General features: G+C 44.4%; 1 protein-coding gene and 1 long non-coding RNA gene across 3 annotated transcripts in view; one reads left to right on the top strand and one right to left on the bottom strand.

Moving 5' to 3' along the window:
* Window positions 1-19,528, top strand: part of LOC135310850 (uncharacterized) — a 239,059-nt gene that overhangs the window by 202,686 nt on the left and 16,845 nt on the right. The window lies entirely within an intron of this gene.
* LOC135310847 (zinc finger and BTB domain-containing protein 5-like) overlaps window positions 15,435-19,528 on the bottom strand; it is a 214,788-nt gene continuing 210,694 nt past the window's right edge. For both annotated transcript variants that reach the window (XM_064439903.1, XM_064439902.1), the window contains exon 2: window positions 15,435-18,746. In XM_064439903.1, the coding sequence (XP_064295973.1) occupies window positions 16,724-18,742 (2,019 nt within the window). In that variant the 5' untranslated portion in view covers window positions 18,743-18,746 and the 3' untranslated portion in view covers window positions 15,435-16,723. The remainder of the gene's footprint in view (window positions 18,747-19,528) is intronic.

Here is a 19,528-nt window from a genome sequence, read left to right as displayed (position 1 = left end):
ATCTGCTACTTTCTTCTATGTTGTCTCCACCTTTATTACCACAAACTTTTTGTATCTTGAACATCCTTGGGTAGTTAAGATATACTTATTGTTGTGGAGTAAGTGAATGTGGCCTCCCATGACAGCACGGGAGACCTCATCGCCCTTATTGGACGCAAGCCATGGGATAGAAAAACAACCCACACAAAAACACAGAACTGAGGCCTTGATATGCGGGACAGAAGGTCAGGGGCACAGCTGGAGCACCGAAGCAGGAGAGCGCACTTATCTATATTTATACCATATGTGGAGCTACTGTGATAGAACACATTCAGAGGCAGAGAGAAGGGAAAAATACTAGCTCAGGAGGCAGCCTATATTAAGGCTGCTCTTTTGTGAATAAACAGCTGTTTGGCTTTGCTTGTGCATGAATACGGAGTCCGTGTCATGAATCGCCACATATTGTTAGTTTTTGGGCATGTTGTTTTGGTTTTGATGAAGGTTAGAAAGCAACTTAAGAATATCATGCAGAGATCTGCCCCAAGGCTTGATAGTTATGAGTGGCAGGCCATGTGGGAGAGTATGGGCAAATACCTAGGGCAGTGGGCACCCCCAGTATTTTGGAGGCTAACAGTAGACTATTGTGGCCTGAATGAAGTGACTCCACTGTTGAGTGCTTCTGTGCCAGACATGCTAGAACTTCAATATGAACTGGAGTCAAAGGCAGCCAAGTGGTATGCCACAGCTGATATCGCTAATGTATTCTTCTCCATCTCTGTGGTAGTAGAGCGCAGGCCACAGTTTGCTTTCCCATGGAGTGGCGTCCAGTATACATGGAATTGACTGCCCCAGGGGTGGAAACACAGTCCTACCATTTGTCTTGGACTGATTCAGTCTGTGCTGGAAGAGGGATGTGCTGGTTTTAGCTGAGAAGGGGTTAATTCTCCTCACTGTGGGGGTCGGCTACCTTTCCAGCTTCTTGAGCTCTGCCACCTGGTGGGGGGGGGGGGGGGGGGGAGGGGCAGGGCCATGGTAGGGGCGGCTGACCCCGACTGGCCAATGGCAGGTTCATTCCATACCATGTGACACCATGACCAGTATATGAAGGGGGAGCAGTTGGCGGCTGGGGAGTGGCACTGTGTCGGGTCAGCAGGTGGTGAGTGGCTCTGTCGTGTGCGGATTGTTTCCTGCGGTTCGCTCCCCCTTTCCCCTCCCTTCCCCCCTACCCCGGGGCTTTGCGCCTCTCGTTGTTCTCCTTTCCATTGCATTTCTGTTGTTGTTTCTTTTAATTTTCATTATTAAACTGTTCTTATCCCAACCCACGAGCATTACCCTTCTGAATCTCTCCCCCATCCCGCCGGTGGGGGAGTGAGCGAGCAACTGTGTGGGGTTGAGCTGCCGGCTAAACCACGACAGTCTTTCTGGTGCCCAACGTGGGGCTCAAGGGTTGGAGATAATAACAGCTGCTGGTCACAGCACCATGTTGTCTTTATTGTAGTTGGTGTTAAAGATTGACGTTGGTTTGTTTAGTGTGCTGTGTTCTGCTGTGATTAGTAATGTTTTGCCTACAAGATTTGTTATACAAACACTCGTTTTCAGCTTTATCTGGTATTTGGGGTTTTTGCTGAAACTGTTACTGTATTCTGGATACCACCTTGTTGAGGCAATTAGCAATTATACCTCCTCCTCGGAGAGATTTTATATGGAGGAAATACAGAATAGTACCTTTGCAACTTTGTTCTATGATGTCTGTGCCTCTGTTACAATCACCTTTTTGTATCTTGAACATCCTTGGGTGGTTAAGGTGCACTTATTGTTAGTTTTTGGGCAGGTTGTTTTGGTTTTGACTAAGCAACTTAAGAATATCACCCAGAAATCTGCCCCGAGGCTTGATAGTTACGAGTGGCAGGGCATGTGGGATAGCATGGGCAAATACCTAGGGCAGTGGGCACCCCCAGTGTTTTGGAGTTTCACCCCTGAACAAGTGCAGAATCCCAAAAAACTAGTAGACTATTTGGAGAAAGTATGTTGTTATGCTGGGAACTCCAGAGAGACACAGATAACTGCAACATGCTGGGGCCTGGCCCATGCATACTGAGCCCTGCTCAACAGTATTCAGTGCCCCCAGTGGGAAGAGAATGTCTCTGGATTGAAATGCAAAGTGACTGGCACTGTAGTCACTCCAGCCCTGACCACAGGCACTGCAGCCACTCAAACCCCCACAACAAGTACTGGAGCTTGCTCAGAAAATAAACCTGTACCAGTATCAGTTGCCCCCATACACAAGATGCAATATTGGAAGCGGACATCAACTCGTTTAGAACAGGATGATGAAGAACCAGGGCCATCACGGGGAGAGGAGGAAGAAGTCATAAATGAAATAAAGACCACCCGATCCCTGTCCTTAAGTGAGTAGCGAGATATGCAAAAAGATTATAGCCATCATTCAGGTGAACACATTGTCACCTGGCTGCTCCGATGCTGGGATAATGGGGCCAGTAGTCTGGAATTAGAGGGGAAGGAAGCCAAACAACTGGGATCCCTTTCTGGGGAAGGGGGTGTTGACAAAGCAATTGGGGAAAAAAACACAAGCCCTCAGCCTCTGGAGGTGACTCCTGTCTGGAGTGAAGGAAAGGTATTCCTTTAAAGAAGATGTTACATATCGCCCAGGAAAATGGACAACTATGGAGAAAGGCATCCAGTATCTAAGGGAATTAGCTGTGTTTGAGGTGATTTATGGTGACCTGGATGATCAACGGTCATCCAAAGATCCAGATGAAGCTGAGTGCACACGACCCATGTGGCGGAAGTTTGTACGGAGCGCACCATCTTCTCATGCAAACTCATTGGCAGTAATGTCCTGGAAAGGGGACGAGACACCAATGGTGGTGGAGGTGATTGATAGACTCCAGGATTACAAAACAAATCTCTCTTCCTCGCTCATCTCTGCTGTGGAGAAACTATCCCAAGAGGTCCAGCAACTCAAAGAAGATATGTTCTGCTCCCCAGCTGTACAGAGTAGTGTCTCAGCTGTTAGGAATAAGCGTCCTTTGGCTCAAAGGAGGGGATACACACCACGGGCCACCCTATGGCTCTACCTGCGTGACCACAGCGAGGACATGATGAGGTGGGATGGCAAGCCTACCTCAACCCTACAGGCATGAGTGCATGAACTGCAAGGAAGAACAGTCACTAAGGGAGGCTCTTCCAGGAAAGCTGCTGCTCCAATTTCCAGTGAGCAATTCTCCAGACAGAGGAGTAGAAGTGCTGATTTTATTTCTAAGTATAATAGAGGGACTCCTGATTCACGTTTACAGGAAGTGAGTTGTGACTGCCATGATCAGGACTAGAGGGACCCTGCCTCCAGCTGGGTGGAGGAAAGGGATAACCGGGCTTACTGGACTGTGTGGATCCGATGGCTTGGCACGTCCAACCCACAAGAGCATAAAGCTTTAGTGGACACCGGCGCACAGTGCACCTTAATGCCATCAAAGTATATAGGGGCAGAACCCATCAGCATTGCTGGAGTGACAGGGGGATCCCAAGAGCTAACTGTATTGGAGGCTGAAGTGAGCCTAACTGGGAATGAGTGGCAAAAGCACCCCATTGTGACTGGCCCAGAGGCTCCGTCCATGTTTGGCATAGACTACCTCAGGAGAAGGTATTTCAAGGACTCAAAAGGGTATGAGCTTTTGGTGTAGCTGCCTTGGAGATGGAGGAAACTAAACAGCTGTCTACCTTGCCAGGCCTCTCGAAGGACCCTTCTGTTGTGGGGTTGCTCAAGGTCAAAGAACAACAGGTGCCAATTGCCACCACAACAGTGCACCGGCGGCAATATCGCACCAACAGAGACTCTCTGATCCCCATCCATAAACTCGTTCACCAACTGAGGAGCCAAGGAGTGATCAGTAAGACCCACTCACCCTTTAAAGGTCCCATATGGCCAGTCCGGAAGTCGAATGGAGAGTGGAGACTAACAGTAGACTATCGTGGCCTGAATGAAGTCATTCCACCGTTGAGTGATGCTGTACCAGGCATGCTAGAACTTCAATACGAACTGGAGTCAAAGGCAGCCAAGTCGTATGCCATAATTGATATTGCTAATGCATTCTTCTCAATCCCTCTGGCAGCAGAATGCAGGCCACAGTTTGCTTTCACATGGAGGGGCGTCCAGTACACCTGGAATTGACTGCCCTGGTGGGGAAACACAGTCCTACCATTTGCCATGGACTGATTCAGACTGTACTGGAACAGGGAGAAGCTCCAGAACACCTTCAGTACATTGATGACATCATTGTGTGGGGCAACACAGTGGGAGAAGTTATTGAGAAAGGAGAGAAAATAGTCCAAATCCTTCTGAAAGCTGGTTTTGCCATAAAACAAAGTAAGGTGAAGGGAGCCGGACGAGAAATCCAGTTCTTAAGAATCAAATGGCAAGATGGTCGTTGTCAGATTGCAATGGATGTGATCAACAAAATAGCAGCCATGTCTGCACCAACTAGCAAAAAGGAGACACAAGCTTTCTTGGGCGTTGTGGGTTTTTGGAGAATGCATATTCCAAATTACAGTCTGATTGTAAGCACTCTCTATCAAGTGACCCAGAAGAAGAATGATTTCAAATGGGGCCCTGAGCAACAACAGGCCTTTGAAAAGATTAAACAGGAAAGAGTTCATGCAGTAGCTCTTGGGCCAGTTCGGGCAGGACAAGATATAAAAAATGTACTCTACACGGCAGACTGGGAGAATGGCCCTACCTGGAGCCTCTGGTAGAAAGCACATGGTGAGACCCGAGGTCGACCCCTAGGGTTTTGGAGTCGGGGATACAGAGGGTCCGAAGCCCGCTATACTCCAACTGAAAAAGAGATATTGGCAGCAAATGAAGGGGTTCAAGCTGCTTCAGAAGTGGTTGGTACTGAGGCACAGTTGCTCCTGGCACCCCGACTGCCAGTGCTGGGCTGGATGTTCAGAGGGAATGTCCCCTCCACACACCATGCAACTGATGCTACGTGGAGTAAATGGGTTGCACTGATCACCCAGCGGGCTCGAGTAGGAAACCCCAGTCGCCCAGGAATCTTGGAAGTGATTATGGACTGGCCAGAAGGCAAAGATTTTGGAATATCACCAGAGGAGGAGGTGACACGTGCTGAAGAAACCCCACTGTATAAAAACCTGCCAGAAGATGAAAAGCAATATGCCCTGTTCACTGATGGGTCCTGTCGCCTTGTGGGAAAGCACCGGAGATGGAAGGCTGCTGTATGGAATCCTATGCAACAAGTCACAGAAACTGCTGAAGGAGAAGGTGAATTGAGCCAGTTTGCAGAGGTAAAGGCCATCCAGCTGACCTTAGACACTGCTGAATGGGAAAAGTGGCCAGTGCTCTATCTCTTTACTGACTCCTGGATGGTGGCAAATACAGTGTGAGGCTGGTTACAGCAGTGGAAGCAGAGCAACTGGCAGCGCAGAGGCAAACCCATCTGGGCTGCCACATTGTGGCAAGATATTGCTGCCCGGGTAGAGAAACTGGTTGTAAAGGTATGGCATGTGGATGCTCACGTCCCCAAGAGTCGGGCCACTGAAAAACATCGAAACAACCGGCAGGTAGATCAGGCCGCCAAGATTGAAGTGGCTGAGGTGGATCTGGACTGGCAACATAATGGTGAACTATTTCTAGCTTGGTGGGCCCATGACACCTCAGGCCATCAAGGGAGAGATGCAACATACAGGTGGGCTCGTGATCGAGGGGTGGACTTGACCATGGATGCTATTGCACAGGTTATCCTTGAATGTGACACATGCGCTGCAATCAAGCAAGCGAAGCGGGTAAAGCCTCTGTGGTATGGGGGACGATGACTGAAGTATAAATATGGGGAGGCCTGGCAAATTGACTATATCACGCTCCCAGAAACCCGCCAAGGCAAGCGCCATGTGCTTACAATGGTAGAAACAATGACTGGCTGGCTGGAAACATATCCTGTCCCCCATGCCACTGCCCGGAACACTATCCTGGGTCTTGAAAAACAAGTTCTGTGGCGACATGGCACCCCAGAGAGAATTGAGTCAGACAACGGGACTCATTTCCGAAACACCCTCATAGACAGCTGGGGCAAAGAGCATGGCATTGAGTGGGTGTATCACATCCCCTGTCACGCACCAGCCTCTGGTAAAATTGAACGGTACAATGGACTGTTAAAAACTACACTGAGACCAATGGGGGGTGGGACAGTCAAGCACTGGGATACACATTTACCAAAAGCCACCTGGTTAGTCAACACAAGGGGATCTGCCAATCGAGCTGGCCCTGCCCAGTCAGAAATCCTACATACTGTGGAAGGGGATAGAGTCCCTGTAGTGCATGCAAAAGTTATACTGGGGAAAATTTTCTGGGTTCTTCCTGCCTCAGGCAAAAGCAAACCCATTCATGGGACTGCTTTTGCTTGAGGACCTGGGTGCACTTGGTAGGTGATGCGGGAGGATGGACAAATCCCATGTGTGCCTCAAGGGGATTTGAGTTTGGGTGAAAACCGTCAATGACCTGAATGGCACAATGTGAACTGCTATATAATATTGTGTGTCACCTCTGTGTTGTATCAATGATATCAGAGTACGAGCCTCCCAACCCATGGAAGATAAACTATGAAAGAAGCCGTGCAGCAGTGATGGAACGATGACTGACTCGGTATGCAGCAACCCAACGCCACACACACCATCTCTCCCACCCTGAAAGACTGATACGGCAGATGGAGCCCAGAGTCATGGACTGGGTGAACTCAATGGACATTTTAATGGACATTTTACAGGGAAGGTCCATGAACTAAGGGAATGATGCCTGTGCATGTTAAAGGATGGGAAAGGGAGGTGTGGTGGTTGGTAAGGTTATATTGGATCGTATAGAACCTGGGCATGGTGTAAATGGTATGGACTAAGGGGTGGAGAATGTGCTGGTTTTGGCTGAGAAGGGGTTAATTCTCACTGTGGGGGTTGGCTACCTTTCCAGCTTCCCGCGCTCCGCCGCGTGGCGGTGGGGGCTGGGAGGTGCAGGGCCATGGCGGGGGCGGCTGCCCCCGACTGGCCAATGGCAGGTTCATTCCATACGACACCATGACCAGTATATTGAGGGGGGGCAGTTTGTGGCTCGGGAGCGGCACGGCGTCGGGTTGGCGGGTGGCGAGCGGCTGTGGCGCATGCGGTTTTTTTCGGCGGTTTGTTCCCCCTCTCCCCTCCCTTCCCCCCTCCCCTGGGGCTTTGCGCCTCTCGTTGTTCTCCTTTCCATTGCATTTCTGTTGTTTCTTTTAATTTTCATTATTAAACTGTTCTTATCCCAACCCACGAGCGTTACCCTTCTGATTCTCTTCCCCATCTACCGATGGGGGAGTGAGTGAGCGACTGTGTTGGGTTGAGCTGCCGGCTAAACCACGACAGTATGAATGGTTTGGTTTTTGGTACTGAATTGGTTTCCCCTGCTTCCAGGAAGGCTCCTCTTTGTTCTCGCATAGGATGCATCATAAAGAATTGGAGTAAATTTGGAGGAGACCCCATGACTAAGGATAAATTAAAACAGCATTGCAATCAGTGGTGGCCACAATATGAATTGGAAGATGGTGTAATACAACTTGAAAATATTTTTTGAAATATAACGCTATATTACAGCTAATGTTTTGTCGGAAAAATGAGAAATGGGATGAAATGCCTGTCCTGTTTTCAGCTGGGATAGAGTTAAATTTCTTCCTAGTAGCTAGTAAGGGGCTATGTTCTGGAGTTTTGCTGGAAACAGTGGTGACAATGCGGAGGTGTTTTAGCTGTTGCTAAGTAGAACTTACACTGGTGAAGGACTTTTTCAGCTCCCCATGCTCTGCTGGGTGCACAAGAACCTGGGAGGGGACACAGCTGGGACAGCTGACCCAAACTGACCAATGGGATATTCCATACCATATGACATCATGCTCAGTATATAAAGCTGCGGGAAGAAGAAGGAGGGGGGGGACATTGGGAGTAATGGCGTTTGTCTTCCCAAGTAAACATTACACGTGATGGAGCCCTGCTTTCCTGGAGATGGCTGAACACCTGCCTGCCCATGGGAAGTAGTGAATTAATTCCTTGTTTTCCTTTGCTTCTGCACGCAGCCTTTGCTTTACCTATTAAAGTGTCTTTATCTCAACCCATGAGTTGCCTCACTTTTACTCTTCCGATTCTCTCCCTCGTCCCACCAGGGGGGAGTGAGCGAGTGGCTGCGTGGTGCTTGGTTGCTGACTGGGGCTAAACCACGACAATGCCATATGTTGATTTGTTCTTGACATTAAGCGATGACTGGGATAATAGAAAGAAATGTGGTCTGGTGGATTCAAAACACCAGAATGGAATATATTCTTTAACTGAGAAAAGGGAAAAAGCAAAAAGAGAGTTTGTGCTGTACTGACTGTAAGATGGAAAAAAAAGTTCAGAGGATATGGAGGAAGTTACTCGGCTATTGGTAGCCCCTCCGAAACAGTTAGGATTGGAGTCCGTAAGTGAGGAGGATTGTAAAGATGTTCAAGTGACTTACAGCTGGAGTGTCGAAAAGCACGTCATACTAATTGTTGTTTGGTCTTGTGTGTTGGACAAGTAAAACATCTGTATTTAGATGGCATAGGCCTGGGATAGATTTAGGGGCAGCCTACTGAACATGCTTTTGAGATTCCTGCCCTGCTGTGGGAAAGATCAAAGCACAGTGGTAAATTATGCCTGCGCAAATCCCTGAAATATGGGTGAAAACAGTAGGTTTGGTGATACCCTAGCAAGAACCGAGCTCCGCGGTGCCTGCGTCCCTGCTTGTGTGCTTCTGCTTGGGTGCTGCTTCAGGGATACCCCGGTTAGTGAGGTAACGAAAACAAATTTACTCTTTCAGCCATGGTTTTGTGATTGTTCCTGTGTCCTGCCTGTGCTGGCTCACACATGTGGAGCAGTCAGCAGGATCCAGAAACACCCAGGTCATGGCTGGAAAAAAGGTGCGTACTGGGGAGGCCATAATGGTGACTCCCTGTATTCTGGGATGGCCCAGTACTGAGCACTGGATTCCCATGGCCACTTTCCTGGCTACATTATCTCCACCAGAAGCATGGCCTGAAATAGATGATGGGGCGGTGGTTATCCCCCTGCCCAGACAATTGAAATGGCTATGCACAGATTGCCTCACAAAGCAGCATCGGCGGCTTCTCGCAAGTTAGCGGGGCGATTGGGATGGTTATTAGTTACCGGTCTTAGAGGTCTTGACTGTGAAGTTGTTGCATTATGGCGTAAAAGGAGAGAATTGGGAAAGGAAGTTGGGACTTTACAAGGTGCAAAGGCAATCACACAAGAAGCAATTACTACTCAAGTAGAGCAGTGCCCGACAGGTTTGATTGCAATGTGCTAGATCAAATCTATAGCTGTTATTGCTGTTTAGCTATTAATGGGCAGGCTTCTGTGCTTGCCATGGGGCTTGCTTGCCTTACTGTATGTTAGAATCTAGTGCTCATTAGTGGCTGCTCTTTTGCTGCATGCTGTACTGCTATACTGCTGATCATCTGACTCTGCTGTGCCTGTGAACGTTTTGGTAACAGCAATGGCTCATGTGTGGGTTATAGGATCCAATCCGGACATGGTAGCAGTAGTGAGAAGTATCAAAATGTAGTTTTTGAGAGGAGTGTTTGCCTCACTAAAACCCTTGATTATACCAGATGCAACAGGTAATGCAGGCACCCTAGCAAATTTATTCACCAATAAAGGAAAGCCAGCAAAACCAAAAGGAATTACAGCATGAGGAGTTAAATGTGGCTTTATCTTGTACAAGCTGGTGTCCCACAATCAGAAATATATGGCATGATAACTAATTGTAAGGGACCTTTAAGCAAGACTAAGGTAAGCGTTGTTGGTGCTACAGGGAAAAGAACTTTGAGGCCATTTTTACAGCCTATGGAGCTCACGATTTGGAATATTAAATTAACTACATGGATTCCTCTATATGCCAGAATGTCCTTTACCATTACTTGGGCGATATTTACTCTGTAAATTAAATGCAAAATTAACCTTCTCAGAAGATTCTGTCCAGTTACATATTCCTCCAGAGAACGCATGGAGAGCCCAGATATGCCTGCTAACTGAGAAGGATCCTGCAGAAGAAGGAAATATTCCAGATGAAGTATTAGATGTGGTAATACCCATGGTGTGGTCATCAGGAATGCTGGGACGAGCCAAGAATGTGACTCCAATAACAATCGTGCTAAAACCGGGAGCCCAGCTAGGAAGAAAGAAACAATACCCTATTAAATTGGGAGCCCAGAAGGGATTAGAATCAGTAATAAATTCCTTTTTAGGGCATGGACAATTAAGGGAATGTCAGTTGGAATATAAGAGAAAATTAATGGAAGCCCATGCCGTAGGGCTCCTGAATCTGCGAAAACCCTTTCAATTATACATACATGAAAGTCAACAAGTGGTATTGGGAGTGCTGACGCAAAAACTAGGGAGCTGGAAAAGACCAGTGGGATACTTTTCCAAACAATTGGATGAGGTTAGTAAAGGCTGGCCTGCCTGCTTGAGGGCAGTAGCGGTGACTGTAGCCTTAATTGAGGTATCTCGAAAACTGACACTGGGTCAACCGATTACCATGTTTGTACCTCATGCTGTATTGTCTCTCCTTGAAAACAAGGGGCACCACTGGATTTCCCCGAATAGGTTAGCGGGATATCAAGCCATATTACTAGAACAAGATGATGCTACACTTTCCCTAACCTCCACCTTAAATCCTGCCACCTTACTCTCCATGTCTGAGGAATTACAACAGTGGTCTAACCACCACTGAACAAGTGTATTCCAGCAGACCAGATTTACAGGACAAGCCTCTGCCTGACACGGAAGTGGAGCTCTTCACCGATGGTAGCAGCTACCTTATGTAAGGAAAATGGAGAGCTGGATACATGATGGTAACAAATACCCAAACATTGGAAGCCAGAGCACTGCCTGGTAATACATCTGCTCAAAAGGTGGAGTTGATAGCACTGATTTGAGCCTTAAAACTGAGTAATGGGAAAAGAGTTAATATATATACTGATTCCAAATATGCATTTGGAGTGGTATATGCACATGAGGCAATTTGGAAAGAAAGAGGACTATTAAACTCACAAGGGGCTCCAATAAAACATGGAACAGAAATTGAGACTTCTGCAAGCAGTTCTCCAACCAAAGGAGGTTGCAATAATACATTGCAAAGCTCACCAAAAGGGAAATAGCAAAATTGCAAAAGCTAATCAAAAAGGGGATCGTTTAGCTAAAGAGGTAGCCCTGAAGGAGCCAAAATTTGAAAGAGATTTCCAGGATCTCTTTAGAACTATCACCACAAAAATATGTTGAGAAAGAAAACCAGTTAGCAGAACAATCGGATTTCTCCAAAAATGATCAAGGTTGGTGGGTGATGCCACTGAAACAATTATTGGTTCCTGAGAAAATGATGGAAATTTTACTTATGAGGCTACACCAAGAAATGCTTGAAAGTGGAAAGGCCCCTATACTGTAATATTGAAAACTTATACTGTGGTTAATGTAGAAGGAATTGATTCCTGGATTCATTATACATGGGTAAAAAGGGCACCAAGGCCTGATCAAGATAAATGGACCTCCACCCCAAGTGGAGAAGTTAGACTTCAATTGACCAGAGACCCTCGATGAACTGTGCTTAAGAAACAAAACTTGTCTACGTAGAGATTACGTGCCTATTTTCCCCATAAGGACAGTTATAGAACCCCCTCAGAAAACATTGTTAGTCTAACTATGCCAAGATGATAGTTGTATATTCAGTATTTGTCTGTAAGGGAAATTTAATCTTACAATTTATCCAGTCATTGGGGAGAATCCACAATAGCAGCAGTTTGACTGCATGACTGCATGTCTTCCACTACCAAAATCCGTTGCAACCCCCGCCCAGATTGGGGAATCTTAGTTCTAGATTTAAATTGAACATTTGAAAACATAATACCTAATAATTCAATAACAGTGGGTAAAGTAATTGCATTCAAATGTTACTACATGGTCATGGCGTTTGTGCATATACAAATTTAAGTGATAAGGATCGTTGTGTTCACATCCCAAACATTACTGGAATTCTAGACAATTAATTAAACTGAATAAAACAAGTGGCAAAGTCAAGCCAGGACCTGAGGGCTTCCAGAAAAATCAGGTAGTTAAACAAAATATTACATAAACGTGGATTCTCCCTTACTGGATGGCTGCAAAGCTTGTTAACATTATGATTGTTTATTAGTTGGATGTATTGAGTATGATAGTAAGAAATTATATACTGCTTATGAAAAGGAGTGAGACTTATGAGACTCATGAAAAAGGTCTCATAGTGTCAAAGGGGGGAAAACTAATATCCCGAAGAAAATGGAATTTTCTTCTAAGTAATAACAATGAACCATGTGAGCTTGCTGTGCAGATTCTGTCATTGGAGAGAGCTTCCTCCTTTTTGGTCATTTGAGCTATTATATAATTTCTTTACAAGAAAACAATTCTATTCACAAAGGATGTTCACATGAGAACTTCTTGATGCACTGTTAGATAAAGGCAAGGACACACAGCTGGCATAATTGCTGGTGCCAAGTGGGCGCTCTGTTATAATGAGCTGGCTGAGTTTATCCTGCAGCCAAGGAAGTTGTGCAGCACAAACACAGGCCTGAAGGCCACGCTGTATGTGCACCACAGCACAGGCCTGGCCTCCTCAGGTTAACTGTTATGTGGATCACTAATTCCTCAATGTACAATGGTCTCCTGGTCAGGATCACTACAGTGATTAACAGTCAGCATGGATTTACCAAAAGTAAATTACACCTGAACAACCTGATTGTCTTCTATGATAAAATGGCTGGATTTGTGGACAAGGGGAGAGCACTGGATGTCATTTACCTTGACTCCAGCAAGTCTTTCAATACTGTCTCCCACCATATTCTTGTATCCAAGTTGGGAAATTACACTCTGGATGGTTAGACAACTAGATGAGTAAAAAATTGGTTGGATGGTTGGGCTCAGAGGGTAGTGGTCAATGGGTCTTACTTTACCTAGAGGTTGGTTACAAGTCACGTACTACAAGGGTGTATCCTGGGACCTTTCCTGTTTAACATCTTCTTCAATGACCTGGAGGAGGTGATAGAGTGCACTCCCATCAAGTTTATAAATGACACCAAATTAGGGTATCAGTTGATATGCTAGGACTGGGCTGCCATTCAGAGAGGCCAAGACAGGCTGGAAGAATGGGCCAAAAGGAAGAACCATATAAAACTCAACAAGGACAAATGCCAAACTCTGCCCCCACGAGGGAAAAAAAAATCCCTTGCAACTATACACGCTGGGGACAGAGTGGCTGGGAAGCAGCTCTGCTTTAAAGGGCTGGGGACTGTGGCAGAAAGCAAGCTGAACATGAACCAGCAATATGCCCAGGCAGCTAACAGCATCCCAGGCTGTATTAACAGGAACATAGCCAATAGATCCAGGGAAGTGGTCATCTCCCTTTACTTGGCACTCATTAGACCACATTTAGAATACTGCATCTAGTTTTGGGTCCCCAATATAAGAAAGAGATCAACAAAATGGACAAAATTCAGTGGAAGGACACTGGGGTGGGTTGACCCTGGCCAGAAGCCAAACATCCACCCTGCAAGCACTTGTTCAGCAATAGCCAAAACATTGGTGCGTTATCAATACTGTTTCAGCCACAGCACACCACCATATGGGCTGCTATGAAGAAAGTTAACTCCATCCCAGCCAGACCCAGTACAGCCACTGAGAAGTGCAGGGAGCTAGAGCAAATGCCCCATAAGGAGAGGCTGAGAGAAATGGGCTTGTTCAGCTTGGAGAAAAAAAGGATTTGGGAGACCTAGTAGCAGCCTTCCAATACATACAAGGAGAGCAACAAGAAGATGGAGCCAGGCTCTTCAGTGGTGCATAGTGGGAGGGTGAGAAACAACAGGCATAAAGTTGAAACAAGAGAAGTTCAGACTGGATATGAGGAAAAACATTTTCACTATGAGGACAGTCAAGCAGTGGAACAGGGGATTTTCAAGCCCTGACTGCACAAAGCCTGAGCAACCTGGCCTGACCTCGTAGCTGACCTTGTTTTCAGCAGGATGTTGGACTAGAGACCTCCTGAGGTCCCTTCCAATCCAAATGTTCTGTGAATAGCGAAAGACCAAGAAAGCAAGAACAGTCAGACACAAGTTCCTGAGTTTTCAGTATGTCTCTCCAGGAACACTAGAATCAATGAATGATGAAAATTGAAAATTGCTATATGCAACAAAAAAAAAAAATGGTGGTGTTTTTTTTTAACTAAGTCCTCCCTTACAACTGTCAAAAAGTACAGTTAAACATGATAGGGTTTCAGGTGTAACGTAGCATATGAAAACAGACAGAAAATACAGATAAAACTAATTTTAAGGGAAACACTAGAAAGGCAAGGAAGATGGAAAAAATAGGCAGGATGTCACTAATAAGGCAACACACAAGCAAGATAAGTAGAAAATACTGTATCTTATTGCTGATCCAGGAGACTGAGTGAGCCTCAATGTCATTAGACTCCGATTATCAAACGAAATGTGTTCTTTCCTACTGCTTTCTGTAAGTATGACAAATTTCTTTAATGCTTTAAAAATAAAGATCCAGAAATGTGACAATTAAATAAAACCAATAGTGAGATTTTAACATACTAAAGGATTTACTCATGCCATTCACCATAGTTCCATATTCTTATTTACCTTGGATGCTCAAGCTGCAAATAAGGTATTGACAGACATTAGGCAGTTTTTCCAACATGAAGTGTGGTTAGAGGAGATGAAGCTGTATTTCTTTATTAGCGAACTACTGTTTCATATAATGACTGTTCCATATTTCCTTTGGTCTGACAATGCACATTTTGTTTTGATGCTTCAATACTTTGGATTGTTGATCCAGTTAAGATTAGTTACAGCACTGTGAATTAGGATTTTCTTTTCAGTTTACCTAAATATAAAGCCAAAATCATTCAGAAGGCTAACCTGTCTATTGGATAGCACAAGTTCCTCAGAATTGGACAGTAACATCACACGGGATATATTTGCTATACAGAACAAAGAGGGGAAGTTTGCAAGTACATTTTTATATTAAAAGTAGCAACTGCTGTGTGACTTAGATATAGAAAATGTTAAATAGCTGTCTGTTCTAGGTAGAACTGACATGCTGAGGCACTGACCCAGCTCCCACATAGCAGGGTAACATTTATCAGTATAAGTACTCCAAAATTTATTTCGAAACCTAATATATTGAAAAGCAATAGTTAGTTCATGGGCATCTGTAACAAAAAAAAAAACAAAACCAAAAAACCCCTGAAAACATTATTAGTTACAGTGGTTTCTAAGAAGAGGAAATTAAAACACAATCTATGAGATTCACCTGAAGAATAAAGATCACTGAACTTCTGCTTTACAAAGTGTATAATGCTATCTTTTTAATGAAATTAATGCTAGATTTTTAGTTATATGAAAAAGTACATTTATGATACTACTCTAAACTGAAGGATTGGTGTTGATAGCTACATTTTATACAGAGACATCCATAAATATGGCAAGTGAGGATCATTCCTGACATTGATCTGAGGGACAATATATAGTTAGGAAGGACAGTAAGTATATGGAAGAGGAAATTAAAGCCTGAAGATAAAATGAGGAAACGATAATATGCTTACACAATAATGTGAATCAGATTCACTATTTGCATCTGGAGTAAGAAACTACCTTACCCAGTAAAAAGAGCCACCACAAATCATCTCTCATTTAAAAAAAACAAAGTAGATATAGACAAGCTCGTTTCAGGCTTCCATGCCTATGAAATTTAAACATATGAAATACAAGTTGGTTAAAATATTGCTAAGAATAGCACAAACAAGAAGCAGTATTTCACTTATTACTCAATACAAGATTTTACAGAAAAAATGGTGAAACAACCAGACCTTGCTGTATTCAAAGTATTTATATACACATCTAACAGTCCAGAAGTTACTTGTTGTGGACTGATTTTAAGTACCTTCATTACACACTGTCCTTTACTGCAAAACAACCAAAAACGCATTCAGAACCCTAAAACTACTTTCATAATTAACATTTTAAAGCATTTTATGGCAGACAGGTGCAGCCAAGGTTGGTTTTCTTTTAAGAATATGCAATCTGCATTAGTTACTGTAAAGATCTCCTTGCATTACTGTTCATACACAACTTACCAACTTATGTTATGGGTCATTTATTTAAATGTTTTCAGAATTTTACAAAATCTCCCCCCCCCCAATTATTTGCCCTTCAGTTTTTCATTCTTGAAACATACTACTCCAATATAATTAGGAGTTAACTATATTCTCACTCAACCCCCACCTGTCTGCCCAACAATGGAATTACTTGGTTTTAGGGAACCCAAAGATCTGCATGTATTTAACAATAACTCTTAACCTGTCTACAGTGCCTCCTTTTGAAAATCTCAAAGCAGTTCATTAACAGTTGTTTAAGTCTCACAACACCCCTGTGAGGTAAATATGGTATTATCACCAATTTACAGAACCAAGACTTTTGTCAATGCAGCACAATCACATGCAAGCATTCAGTAATCTACAAGGGCAGCTTCTTAACCTTCAGCCTTGAACAAAAGAATATTAGTGTTCCTGAAATACTCCAGTCTTAAAAGTTTGTATTAGCATTCCCATGGGGCTAGGGAGTGGGGGAGATTAAAGCAAAGTGCTAGGTAGATTGCTGCTCTGCCATCTCAGACAGGTTGTTTTGGAATGTTTATATAGATGGCTGGACTGGCTGAACCGTTTGCCACACTTTAAACAGGCATAAGGCTTTTCTCCTGTATGCACACGAATGTGCTTCTTACAGTCTGTTAGGGTCAAAAAAGTCTTGCAGCAGATCTTACAGGCATATTTACGAGCACCTTCAACAACCAAGACATTATGTTCAGATAAGGCCTTCTTACATTTTGAAAGAACATCTGCAGATGCCCTTGTCAACTGTGGTGGACCAGGTTGTGAAGGATGTCCATTTTCAAAAGTGGTCCCATTGATTAACAGCTGGGAACTGGAAGTGTTATCTTGTAGCTGGGAGCTTCTGACAGAGGTCACAACAGGCATTTTGGGGGCTATGCGACGATAGCCAGGAAAGCTACTAGCTCCACCTCTTACAGATCCCATTACTGTCCTTGATGAAGAGTGCAGGCCCAAGCCTGACCTTGGAAAAGCCATACCAAATTGTTCTGCAGCCCTGTACCCAGAAGTCTGTACACACGGAAGAGCCATGGCATCCTGCATTGGTCTAACAAAATGAGAGTCTGCAGACTCACTGAATGGATTCTCTACATGACAAACTGTAACAGAGGAATGATTCCTAGCAGGCCCAGACTCTGAACTCAATAGGTAAGAGGCATCACCATCCATTCTGCAGTCCCTTGTATTTGGAATGTTATCATTGCTATTTTGACTTGCACCAAAGTTACCACCTCTGCTTTTATTCAGAAAATTTGAGATACTGAAAGTGGACTTGTGTTCCAGGTTATTTGACACTTCCATAATATGGATGTCTCCCACCCTATCAGTACTGGACTGTGGGTCAGAAAAGCTACGATCACTGCTTTCAGGACTCAATTCTATCTTCTCTGCACTCACCACTCCTCCTCCCACTTCAACAGACTCACTGCCTTCTGCTTGAGAAGTGGCATCACTCACTTCATCTTGAGGCTCTGGGGAACTCAAAGGCTCAGATTTAACCACCACCCCCGTGTGTTCTTTTTCATTTAGACTGACCTCTGGATTTTTGCATGAGAAGTTGGATTTTTCAGAAGTAGCTTCCTGATCAAAACTGGCTTCTACTTGTATTACCTGAGATGAGATGGATATCTGTGAAATGTTTCCTCCACTGTTGTCTGACTGGCTGGGTACTTGAGCATCTTCTTGAGCACCAAAAGATTGTTCAAACACAATAGTATTATCCTCTTGTTTATCAATAACAGCATCAGCCTTAGAATTGTCCACATTCTTCAGTGAATCTGGTGAAAAAAAATCTTCTCGTGAATGAACTGCTGACTGCCTGCTCTCTGGAGTAACATCTGAAATGGACTCATCTATGGTAGGTCTGATTCGCTGTCTGGCCCGATCATCAGAAGACTGTTTACGCTTGTGGAGACGCCGGATAGGAAAGGTAGTACATTGTTCTATGTTACTTCTCGTCGATGAGCTCATGGTATTTAGTTGTTCCTCTGTGCTCTGACTGGAATTTAATGCAGAGCTCACAATGCTCAGTCCAAGCTGCTGAAGCATGAAAGACCTTTGGATGCGTGCATTTTGTTCCTGAACTCTATCACTAGGTGGAGACATTGGTAGCGTCCTGGTAGTAAGGTAGTGTTTACATGCTTTAACAACAGAGTTCAAATGTAGGTGAGAAGCAGCTAGCAAGACATCCATTACATTGCTCTCCCCAAGCATTAGTGTAGAAGTGTACATCATATCAATCAGGGCAGCAAAAGCTTCTGCTGTCACCACTTCACTGTCCAGCTGAATCATGTTCATAGTTTGATCACCCTCTACTACAGTAAAGAGAGCTCGGAAGTGTGTGCTACATGCTGCCAGAACAGAACGATGGGCTTTGAAATGTCTGTTTCCTACCACAATGACACAATCACAAAGTTGGCCATGAAGCCTCTGGTAGTTTAGCTGCTGAAAGACTTGCTCGAAGTGTCCTGGAAAATCCATTATTCTATAAAATAAAGCAGAAGAAGCTATAATGCTAAAAAAGGATGAAGTTTAAAAAAAAGAAAAAAATTATGGCTAAGAGACAAAGTACTTAAATTAATTTCCCACTACCATATTGATATTATACTTATGCTGGCAATCCTGTGAAGGAACACAAAACCAAACAAAAAAAAGCCCAAACCAGAATCTGTTATGGAGTTAACAATATAATAGCTAACACCACTTTGAACATGTGTCATGGTTTTGGCTGGGATAGAGTTAATTTTCTTCACTGTAGCTGGTATATTGCTCTGCTTTGGATTTAGTATGAGAATAATATTGATAACACACTGATGTTTTAGTTGTTGCTAAGTAGTGCTTACACTAGTCAAGGACTTTTCCAGCTTCCCATGCTCTGCCAGGTGCACAAGAAGCCAGGAGGGGAGGGGGCACAGCCAAGACAGATGATCTAAACTGGCCAAAGAGATATTCCATACCTTATGATGTCATGCTCAGTATATTAAATGGGGGGAGTTAGCCAAGGGAAGCAGCAATCATGGCTTGGGGACTGGCAGCATTGGTCAGCAGGTGGTGAGCAGCTGCATTGCTTGTTGGTTACACCCCCCCTCCAGGTTTTACCTCTCTCTCTCCTCTCTCTCCTCTCTCTCTCATTATTTTCATTATATTATTATTGCTTTTACTATTACAATTTTATTTTAATTATTAAACTGTTCTTATCTCAACCCATGAGTTTTCTTACTTTTGCTCTTCCGATACTCTCCCCCATCCCACTGGGGTGGGGGGAGT

Source organism: Phalacrocorax carbo (genome assembly GCF_963921805.1).
Source record: "Phalacrocorax carbo chromosome W unlocalized genomic scaffold, bPhaCar2.1 SUPER_W_unloc_2, whole genome shotgun sequence".
Lineage (NCBI taxonomy): Eukaryota > Metazoa > Chordata > Aves > Suliformes > Phalacrocoracidae > Phalacrocorax > Phalacrocorax carbo.
The sequence above is the reverse complement of the archived record's forward strand: the minus strand, read 5'-3'. Positions and strand labels throughout refer to the sequence as shown.